This window comes from Centroberyx affinis, unplaced genomic scaffold (genome assembly GCF_046629955.1).
Source record: "Centroberyx affinis isolate AG114_WGS23_722 - 3 ecotype Tasmania unplaced genomic scaffold, CSIRO-AGI_Caff_v1 ptg003356l_1, whole genome shotgun sequence".
Taxonomy (NCBI): domain Eukaryota; kingdom Metazoa; phylum Chordata; class Actinopteri; order Beryciformes; family Berycidae; genus Centroberyx; species Centroberyx affinis.
In genome coordinates, this window is record NW_027281350.1 from 195,031 (window position 1) to 206,832 (window position 11,802).

Here is an 11,802-nt window from a genome sequence, read left to right on the forward strand (position 1 = left end):
TCATCATTTCAAAATTTGACCATTGTCAATAAATGTTTATGAATAGAGTTCCCTATTGTGTGGGCTCTACTCATTACTAAAAGTAAAACAAATCATTGTTCCAACATGCATATCAATCTATGTGGAATTGACCTTGAATAAATGCATATCTTCTCAGCTATATAGCTTGTAATGTACAGTATATTGACACAGTAGAAGGAACTTAACAAACATTTGGCTATTTATTCTCATTTCTCTTAATGATAATGGCAATTGTATTGTATGCAACAGTATTTCTAAATATGTGGCTGGCTAACAGATTTCACATTTGGTGGTATAGTGGTAACAGTCAGAGCTTGTTATCCTGCTGTGGGTTTGCTTCCTCTGTTCACCTCTCACTGTCTGCTGTTCACATTGTGGACCTGTGGCCTCTTGTCTTCTCTCCCTGAATCCCTCTCCTTTCTCTCTCTCTGGCTCTCTCCTCTCTACTGTAGCTGCTCATTATGCTCCCTGAAAAGCACTATGAGAGACTATGAGCTCTTATAACACATACTCTTCCCCCTAAAGGACTATACAGGAATAACAATAAAATGTGAAACTATAATTCTCAAAACAGATTACAATCCCCACTAAGGAAAACCAAATGCTACAGAAGAAAAGAACAATTGAGCGCCTGAAAGAAATACTCACTGACGACACACTGCAATTCACCTGAAACAGATAAAAACACTTTATTTCACTGTTTTTCATATGGGCTGAAAGGATGAAGGCATACTGTAATTTCACCCTCAATTCTGCATGTTTCAGTCATCATCAGCCATCATCGCTTGAAGATTCTGACGCAGGCACAAGGTTAATGTGAATACTAGACTGTACACACAGGGGGGCAATAAAAACCACCACAGCCAGTCCGGCAATACTGCAAGGCCACACTGGGCTAGACTCACACACAGCTAAAGACAAAGTCCATGTACAGTCCCAAGTCAGCCGCTTTGCTGACCTCTGTGTTTCATTGTAAAGAAAACCGTGCAGAAATTTAAATATTTTCAGTCTCTTTTTTTGTCCAATGTCCTCCTGAAAAGGTAAAGTTTGTTTGTTCTGAGTGTTTTGAGTTCAGAAATGTTTTGTAAAATAAATTAACACGAAAGAATATAATGTCCTGGCAGCAGTCTGGCCAAGTCGGCTTCATGGGGAGGAGGAGAGGGCCATCCATCAACTGAACCCACCCCCAACCTCATGCCTGGAGGTGGAGAGAACAGAGCACAAGGGCACACTACTGATCCAAGGTCGTAGGTCATCATCTCACACGCAGCCGTGACATCATCCACTCAAGACCCTGGCACAACCTGAGTGTCACAGAGGGATGGGGATGTGGAGGAGGAGGAGAGAGGGACAGAGACAGACATTAAGATTATACCCCTGCATGTATGAGTGTATTTTATAACTCAGTAAAGGCACGTTAACACTGTTCCACTTTTTTCAAACTGTTTTTACATTAAAGTTAGTGCATGGCATCTTTTTGGGCAGAGCAGGGTGCTTTCTAAAACTTTTTTTTAGAGGAGCTCACATGACATGAACCACTTTTTGTGAGTTATCAGTGAGAAGAAGCAGGGTTTATAGGCAGCTAACAACAACAACCAGAATGAAAATGAAAGTTAGCAGCGGTACAAAAGTTGGTAGTTATTGTTACTCTGATCATAAAGAGTCAGTATGGAGCACATTGTGTTCTGGGAGTTTCTGGTAAGAGTTTGATAGTTAGACATACGTTCTGTTTGCTAATATTGGCAGCTACTGCAGCAGGTTTTTATTGGAAAAAAGCCTGCAGTGCACAACCTGCTTTTTCAAATTATCACCACAAAATGCGATTGAGGGAGCGCTTCTCCTACATAAAAGTGGAATAGCGTGAGCGCACCCTAAGACTACATTAGTTCAATTTTTCCCATCTGATGCAACAAGAGAAGAATGCATGTGAATGCCGTTCCCACCCCTCCCCGGTGAGGGCACAGCAGGCCTGGATGTGCCACTGGTGGTCTTTGACAGAGGTAAGCTGGAGGCTCTGGGAGATCTCAGCCACAGACATGCAGCCTTTTACATCCTGCTTGTTGGCAAAGATCAGCAGCCCTGCCTTTTTCAGATCCTGGAGTGGAGATAAGAGAGATGGAAAGAGGAGAGGGTAAGGAAATGTGAGAGATACAGTACATGGATTCTTACAAAGCCTCTGTCGTAAAACCAAACACTACATAGGTATGTATATATATACAGCACTGGAAAAAATTAAGAGACTACTGCAAAATTATCAGTTTCTCTGGTTTTACTATTTATAGGTATGTGTTTGAGTAAAATTAACATTTTTGTTTTATTCTATAAACTACTGACAACATTTCTCCCAAATTCCAAATAAAAATATTGCCATTTAGAGCATTTATTTGCAGAAAATGACAACTGGTCAAAATAACAAAAAAGATGCAGTGTTTTCAGACCTTGAATAATGCAAAGAAAACAAGTTCATATTCATTTTCAAACAACACAATACTAATGTTTTAACTTAGGAAGAGTTCAGAAATCAATATTTGGTGGAATAACCCTGATTTTCAACCACAGCTTTCATGCATCTTGGCATTGCTGTTGGGTGACTTTATGCCACTCCTGACGCAAAAATTCAAGCAGCTCGGCTTTGTTTGATGGCTTGTGACCATCCATCTTCCTCTTGATCACATTCCAGAGGTTTTCAATGGGGTTCAGGTCTGGAGATTGGGCTGGCCATGACAAGGTCTTGATCTGGTGGTCCAACATCCACACCTTGATTGACCTGGCTGTGTGGCATGGAGCATTGTCCTGCTGGAACAACCAATCCTCAGAGTTGGGGAACATTGTCAGAGCAGAAGGAAGCAAGTTTTCTTCCAGGACAACCTTGTACGTGGCTTGAGTCATGCGTCCTTCACAAAGACAAATCTGCCGATTCCAGCCTTGCTGAAGCACCCCCAGATCATCACCGATCCTCCACCAAATTTCACAATGGGTGCGAGACACTGTGGCTTGTAGGCCTCTCCAGGGGTCTCATTTATAAGCGTTGCGTACGCACAAAACGGGGCCTGAAAGAGGCGTACGCCACTTCCCACGCAAAAGTTGTGATCTATAAAAAACAAACTTGACGGGAGAATGTGCGCACCTGTACGTTAACTCTGACCCATGTGTATGAACATTTTGGAGACAGTGGGAAACGGTGACTGAGATGGCAAAGTAGTAAAATAAAGCAAAAAATGGCCTTTACATTCAGTTACTAACTAAATAGCGTCTTTGTTGCTTTAGTTCCAAACCCGATCATTTGTCCAAAAAGCATCTATATGTCATTAAAGGCTGACATGGTGTGAATTAGTCTCAAGTATGTACATTACAGTCTTTTAGCAGAGACCCAGTTTGTCACAATTAAATCCGACAAATTCAAGGTGTTAGGCAATTGGACTGGATGTCTCAATGTAATAAATAATGATGCGTTATGACGCACAGGGCGCATTGGAGACGCCGGTGCCAGGCGCAGCCCTCCTCTTGTTCACTGCGGTGTCACACTGTCTGTTCCCCGAGTCAGAAAACGAGAATACAGAACTTGTCTATGCTTTTTTTATTCAAATCAAATGAATGTGAAATGCTGAGTGCGTGGTTACGTTCACTCTTTCCAAAATCAAAAGGCACATTTACGATACCTGGGTCAGTCGCAGCATCTCATCTTCCTCTCTAACGTTAAGTCAGTGTCACGCTGTGTTTCTGGCACAATGCCCCCGTCATCGAGGTGTAACGTTCAAGAGGAGAGAGCTCCGGTATCTCCTCGCCCCGCCGGTGGTGCTGACACAACTGTCCAATGCGCTTTTTGGCGTCAACCTTTATACTGGACAATTAATTTTTTAGTTTTAGTTTTATAAAGGTTCTGGCTCTCGGAGCTGGCAGCATTAACTGCTGCTGTGACATTTTGCTTCTCAACAAACTGTTTCTGGTTGGTGACGCCCGAACTGAGGCCATCGGGGAAATGTATCTTTTCCGCCTGGCTCCGGCTTTGCCATTTTCTCACACGGGAGAATGGAATGACAAACATATTTACATACACATCAGTATTCATTCAGTGCGTTTCATTGACCATCTATGGTTAATTGTGTTATTGAGTTAAGGGGCGGAGTATGAGGCTCGTGCACGTGCACAACATTTCAATTTGGATTGTGATTTATAAAGGGAAAATTGCCTGCAGGTGTGCGTACGCACGGATTTATAAGTCAGATTTTTTTTGGGTGCACGCCATTTTCGGCTTTTGTGTGCACGTACACTTTTGGTATGGATCCTACGCACTGTTTTATAAATGAGACCCCTGGTCTCCGTCTAACCATTAGATGACCAGGTGTTGGGCAAAGCTGAAAATTGGACTCATCAGAGAAGATGACCTTACTCCAGGCCTCTACGGTCCAATCCTGGTCTTTTGCAAACCTCAGCCTGGTTGTTCTTTGCTTCTGAACTCTTCCTAAGTTAAAGCATTAGTATTGTGTTGTTTAAAAATTAATATGAACTTGTATTCTTTTCATTATTCAAGGTCTGAAAACACTGCATCTTTTTTGTTATTCTGACCAGTTGTCATTTTCTGCAAATAAATGTTCTAAATGACAATATTTCTTTTGGAATTTGGGAGAAATGTTGTCAGTAGTTTATAGAATAAAACAAAAATGTTAATTTTACTCATACACATACCTATAAATAGTAAAACCAGAGAAACTGATAATTTTGCAGTGGTCTCTTAATTTTTTCCAGAGCTGTATATATATATATTTATATATATTGGCTTCAAAACAACCCTTCAGAAACCTACGTCCATCTTATTTTTACAGTCTATGGTTTATACATATAATAATTTGTCTTTTGTCTTTTATGTTTCATTATTCATTTCATGATACTCACTTCATGTGCAAGCATTCTGTACAGTTCCTCTTTGGTCACTGAGATCCTCTCTCTGTCTGTGCTGTCGACCACCACAATCACAAACTGATCAGAAAAGAGGGGAGAAATAATGAAGGAAATTTAACAAAAGACAACCAAACTTTAACTTCACCAGTTTTGCGCTGGGCCGTGGGCACAGTACTTATACTGTGCCTACAGTTTATACAAGCACCTATACTTGTACTTCTATTTAGTTAACATATTGCCAGTGTAACACTTTGAAATGTGCATTCCTGCAAAGTACTGATAGCCACAGCAGTCAGCCCACCCAAAGTGTTTTTACCTCTGTGTTTGTGTAGTATGTGTTCCAGGATGACCTCAGGGACTCCTGACCCCCAATGTCCCACATCAGGAAGTGGGTGTTGTTGACCACAATCTCCTCCACATTGCTTCCTATCGTAGGAGAGGTGTGAACCACCTCATTCATAGAACTACGTCATAAAAAGAGGCAAAACACTTTTAGTTTCTGAATGAAGCAAGCAACGTAAAGTATCAATCATAAAATGTCAGTTTCCATTTATAACATTACATAATAGAACTGCAATAACATATAGCCTGCTGAAAGTGGTCAATATGGATACTCACAACTGATAAAGAATTGTGGTCTTCCCAGCATTGTCCAGGCCCACAATAATAACCTTGTGCTCTGAAAGGTAAAAGAAGACACTTACAAAGAATTCAAAACCAAACAGTGAAACAGTGACTGACTGATCTATGAGTCCCACACAATCTCTGTCAATGTCTAAACTTTGTTTAAAATGGGTATCAAGATGTGGAACGTGGAACCGCCTTGAGCGCCTCAAACAACAGCCCTTCTTTATGCTCAACACTATTTCTCAGTGACAAATTGAGTCATTTCACACATCTAGCGTCACTGAGACATTGTGGTGCTGGAAACAGTACACTGCCTCACAGTTACAGATGAGTTAGTGGGTGGGTAGGCAAGCTTGCTCACTCAGGCTGAACCCAACAGCAACTGCTGAAATTTCATGCATATTCTTTGTCTTTCTCTCTCACTCAAGCAAACTCTCTCTCTCTCTCCCTCTAGCACACTCACTCACTTGGCTGGCTCCACTGAGCAGGCCAATGGCATCAAAGCACAGACCTAGCGCAACATCATGCAAACTGATGGAGACACAAGAAGGCTCTACCTATGAAAAGGTACAAACAAGACGTGACAACTTGGGTGAATCGCTGTCTTACTGTTGACACACAGCAATACGACAGCATAATAGACTGAGATCCTTCAAATCACAAAGATAGGAGGCTAAAGGGCAAAAGATTACAAGACGTTGGGGAACTCAGTGCTGGCTGACATCATTTGTGACGTTCCATCCAGCCACCAAGATCAGCAGCACTAAATGCTCTTTTCAAATCTGGAACTACATTTATGACCCCATGTTACAGGTCAAGTGACAGCACAGAAATGACAGAAGACGAACTAATATTGATTGTTGCTATTAGCTGTGGCCAAGTAGGTAACCTAAGGTCTAAGAATTAAGGAGATGAAATAGAAAGAGATTTTGTCTCTACATGTTTTAAAACATGTCTTATCAGACTAATCTCCATGTTTAGTCTATAGCTAAGCCTAGCATCAGACAACAGACATGTGTAGGCACACACACTAGCTGCATTTGTACTCCCCTGATGATACCAGGATAGAGGACAATTGCACCAGAACTGACTTTCAGGTTGTTATTGCGTTAAAGCAGGTATTGTCCTAAGACTTTCCAATTTGAGTTACAAGTTTACAAAAATAATGACAATGCAATTGTCTGATGTCATCAAAGCCCACAAACCAGTAGAATAAAGAATTGGGAAGTAAATTCTTTATTCGACTGGTTTGTGGACTTTGAGTCATAAGTTTGCAACAATAATGACAATGCAATTGTCTGATGTCATCAAATGTCACCGGTACCTATAATAAGTATCTAGAATTCTGAAAAAAATGTAGATGTTTATTATGGGATCAGGAACATGATCCCATGTTAAATTTTATTTCAGTATCTGGCTATGCAATTTCATTATGTCATAGGATTGCATTTTCCTTGATCTGTCAACTCATGCTTGAACTTCATAAAGCAATAGGAAAAAAACATTACACAATGCCAAGGTTTAATTTTCAACCAGGAAAGACCAAATCAGGGTTCCCACTGTGGCCATTATGTAAAATTCAATGACTTTTCGTGTGACTTTCCATGACATAAGTTTATTCCTTCCTGGTTTGTAATTTTTGTTTTTCCATCTCAGAAAAAGGGAGAAACAGTCTGGTTTCCACTACAGTTGGGCTTGTTGTGGAGAAAAACTGCTGAAAACCACCAGCAATGTAATGAATGTGTGAAACAATTCTGGAATACATTCTGGAATATTCCTGTAAAGTGACATATTTGTGAAATTCAATGATGTTCTCTGTCTTCCTTAGAAAATGTATCAAATTCCCTGAGTTTACCTGTCTGGAATACACCTCTTTAAATTCCATGATATCCCAGGAATTCCATGATCAGTGGGCACCTACTTGCCTATATAAAACTAAACTTCTGTGCACTGCCATATCATTTAGGTTACAGCTGTTAGATGGCAAACTAAAACTTCACTAAAGCTGAGGAAGTGAAAGCAGCTGCTTGCAACCAGAGCTTCACAGGAGCAAGTTGTGTGCCTTATCTCGGCAGCTCTACCATGTTGTACACAGTGCAAAACAGCCCTGAAGATAGGAAGTAGGCTATGTGTGCAACCAAAACACATTGCAAGCAGTCACAAAGGTAAAGCATCTGGCTTACTACTCTGTCGCCATTGTCTGGAGGTCACAAGTTAGTCTTGTGCAACCAAAATTGGCTGACGTTAAGATCTTGCTTCAGATGCAAAGGTCACCCAGGTGCAGCAGGTCTATAGCCTAGCTCCTTGTCTATTATACATTGAAGGAGCATATTAACTGTGAACAAATTTAAATTGCTTGGAGGCAAACCTAGGACCATATGAAAGCTATTTATTATTTTATTATATAATTTATTATTCCATCTTTGCCAAACAATTATGCCTTCACCATAATGTAGATGTGTAAATAAGTCTTTAAATAAGATACCACTACCTAACCCTTTAAGTCTAGTATTATATAGGCAGACTGTATAACTAAAGGCAATGTCAAAAGCTAAGAATGAATGGGCTACTGAGTTTGTGATGCCTTAATACATGTCCTCCTCATAGTGAATGAACTATTCCATTTGGCTGAACCAGTCCAACAACACGGAACAGCCTTGAGAAAGGTTTGTTCTTGCATTTCTATTAGACAGACACCCAAGAAACGCCTCCAGTCGAACAAGATTTCCTGAGACGTGGAAGCACAGCTGGGACAAAACCAGGGCTACCAATAAAAGCCTTAGAGACACTATGAACAGGTAGATTGGAGCTGAACACAGCAGAGGTCCAATAGAATAGGCTACTGGTTGATGGCATGACTAGGCTGACAATGATGCCATGAGTATACTGGCAGTAAATTCAGTATGATTCACTCTGAAGTCATTCAATCATCCTTTGTATTTATTGGCCTAAGCGTTCTGCTGATATGGGTGACTGCCCGTTCATGTGGAGTAGCCATCTCCTAAAATCATGGATGAAGCCAGGCAGTCAGGCTGGGTTGTGTAACTGTGAGAGAATGAACTTCACAAACTCTGGTCTGTATGGACTCATATTTCAATGGGTTCACAATGAGCTATCTGTTTACTGGTTGAGGATCAGTGGCCAGGGATTGATTTCGTTTCACTTAACGTTAGCTGCAAATTCCGAGCGCATAAATAATACAACCCGGCTAGAGCTCGTTACTGTCGCCTAATGGGACTCGCAATGATTTCAGCCAGGTTAGCTAGGATCCTAGTCCTTTCAGCTATTGCAGTACGTAACGTTGAGTACGTTACAGACTCAGTAAACAGAGTTTGTACAGACCTTTACAAACTAGAAGGCGATAATGGACACACGCAATGTTAAAATAAACAAAAAATAAAGAGTAAGGCATGATGAAATAACCACTAATAAACATGCATTTACAGTGGCTAGGATTTTGTAGAAAACTTGGAGGGGACTCGCAAGCTAGATAGTCTAATATGAGCAGAGCAGACACAGCTGACCTGTTTTATATAGCGGGCCTTTTCTAACAGCCAGCTGGGCTAACGTTAGCTACCTTGTCTTCGGCAATTTCATAAGAAATGTCACGGCCCCATACTTACCTTGATGGTTAAAAAGCCTCCATAATTTAGTAAAAAGTATTCCCATGGCTGGTGGTGAGATTTTATGATGCCAGCTTGTGAGAATCCGTTGTAGCCAGCTAGCGTTGATGCTATCCAATGCTATCAACATTAGCTAGCTAGCTAGCCAACTACACCGCTGTGAAACAGGGTGAAGAGCTGTCAAAGCCTGAAGGTAAACCCGCCATATTTGTGTGAATTATATTTTTCTCATGGAGTGTCAATATAAGTATAACGCTGAATTTAGTATCGAACGTAACTACAACGTTACTGTAGCTAGCTGGTTGATATTAGCTGACTAGTATCAGCTGGCTGCTGAAATGCGCTGCGCTAGTTAGCTGTCAAACCTGCGCATGCGTATTTCCAGCTGGGTGGTGTCAAAAACAATTACTGGACATAATGAAAAAGTAATTACAGTATAATAAAGTTATATAGTTATATAATAAAGAATACAATTTATGTACAAACCATATTAAAGAACTCAAACACGAAGAATTATGTAAAGCTTATTAAAATAATTATATGCATACAGAGCTCTGATTTATAATAAAATGGCCCTTATGATAAAGATCTATAGAACGATAAAGTAATAACGATTAAGTACAATAAGGTCACTATAAAGCTTTTCTGAAAGTGTTTTATTATCCTTATTATCTAAAGTCATTATTGAGTAGAACAGACACACTGAGTCCCTATTGGAATATTGTAGTGTTTTTATTATTTTAACTCAAAAATGGTGTTTCTTTAGGCCATTATTTCTTTAGATGTATTATCCTCCCTTTTGATAGAATGTAGCCCACTAGAATTGCTTTTATGTTTTTCATTTAATTCTGGTCGCCTAGGTCTATGATGCAATTTCATAGCAGATTTCCCCCCCTGCTTGCCTTGTTTTTAAGATGGAACACTGCAATTGGCCTGAAGCTTTCCCTGCTACAAGAGATGAGCTGTATGAGAAAATAAAGTTTTTTGAAAAGGCTGAAATAAGTGATGACCTATAATTCTGTGCTCCAAAAAGTTAGGAAATTGTATATTTTTATTCAGTCAATTGTTCAGAAAGACTCTCTCTCTCTCTCTCTCTCTCTCTCTCTCTCTCTCGCTCTCTCACACACACACACACACACACACACACACACACACACACACACATCCACGTACAAAGTGAGAGAGAGGGAGAGAGAAAGACAGAGTGACAGACTAATTCACACTAATAAAGCAAGAAAGTTGACAGCACTGAACAAAAAACAACGCTATCCATACAACAGCATAAGGGCAGTTTATTCCATTACAATTGTAAAATGACAGTACACACAAACTTACTTCTAATCAATGCATCATTCTCTCACAGGCAGTATTCAAATATTTTGGAATTGTTGCTTACGCTCCAGTTTTCTTGAAACAACAATAATAGCTACTGTAAGTACGGTAGATAAGAACAGAAGTCTCCATGTCGATATTTTTTTTTCCCAGAGTCACTGAAGCACAAAGAGACCTCTGGTGTATAAACTGAAAAAACTCAAACTGAACATGAATTCCTCAACAAATATTAAATTACAAGATACCAGATATGTCATTAAAAGATAATGGTATATTTATCCTGTATCAGTTGTGAGCATACAAGTAAATTCACCTGATCCAAAATGCAGGGAACTGCTCAATTTCCATGAATGCAGACAAAATGCAGTGCACAATCTGGCCCAAGTGCTTTCAGATAGTTTCTCATTCATCACAAGCCTCTACTGAATTTCAAAAGAAATATAATGAAAATGCTATATCTGAAGATATGAAAGAGGCAGAAATGTTCAATAGCTACTCAAGGAATATAAAAAGTTGTGATGATGAGGCTTGATCATTAAAAATCATTATAAAATAAAGTGAAATGGAGCAGAGTTATCTTTTTAGAGCAGCCATTGGAAGACGTATGCAGGGCTTTGAAAGGCGAGATGAATGGAATGTCATTTGATGTACCAGAAGTGAATCTTCAAATAAATAAGGCATCCATTTCTCTATGCATTACGTTGACTTTATCTAAATATGGATGCCTTAAAGACAAGTCACTCACTAAAATACTATACTACACCTCCAACGTATGTCCTGCCAAACACATAACAGATAACAGCACTTGATAAATGCATGGCATATGAAAAAACATGCTGGCATGACCATTCTAGTGACTTAAAACTGGTAAATATCACTTGGTGTACTAGGCTATATCCATCTCAAGTCATCAACCCTGATCATTTGAAGAAACCCCCCTTACATGGGTAACAGTACAATGCTACATCTGTCAGTCTAATTCATAGTCTAAATAATCTCAAATGGTCAAACCCATTCCTGTGGATGGAAACCTTGTAATCTATTAGTCTGTGGCAGTTCTGCATGACTTTCTGTCCTGATGTGATTAATGGCAAAAGTGGCATTAAGTGTGATTTCTGAGAAAGAAGAGAGGCCCGGGGACATACAAAAACATATCTGTTCAACTCTGGTTTTGGGAACAGGTTTCCACAGGTTTGAATAAACACACTTCCAAGACAATGGCAAACAAACTTAAAGAGCATTATCAATAAAGATGCATTGCGCTCTGCTTCTACCAGCTCTCGGATACGTGCAAACAGGT

At 39.9% G+C, this 11,802-nt stretch overlaps 1 protein-coding gene across 1 annotated transcript; it reads right to left on the minus strand.

Annotated features, from left to right (window-relative positions):
• Positions 1-685: 685 nt before the first annotated feature.
• On the minus strand, positions 686-9,522 carry arl5a (ADP-ribosylation factor-like 5A). Its single transcript, XM_071538843.1, has 6 exons — positions 9,171-9,522; positions 5,539-5,599; positions 5,237-5,384; positions 4,915-4,998; positions 1,965-2,116; positions 686-1,325 (listed from the first exon to the last, which is right to left on the minus strand). Exons 1-6 carry the CDS (start codon positions 9,298-9,300, stop codon positions 1,277-1,279), a joined length of 624 nt encoding a protein of 207 aa, XP_071394944.1. The 5' UTR covers positions 9,301-9,522; the 3' UTR covers positions 686-1,276.
• Positions 9,523-11,802: the final 2,280 nt, after the last annotated feature.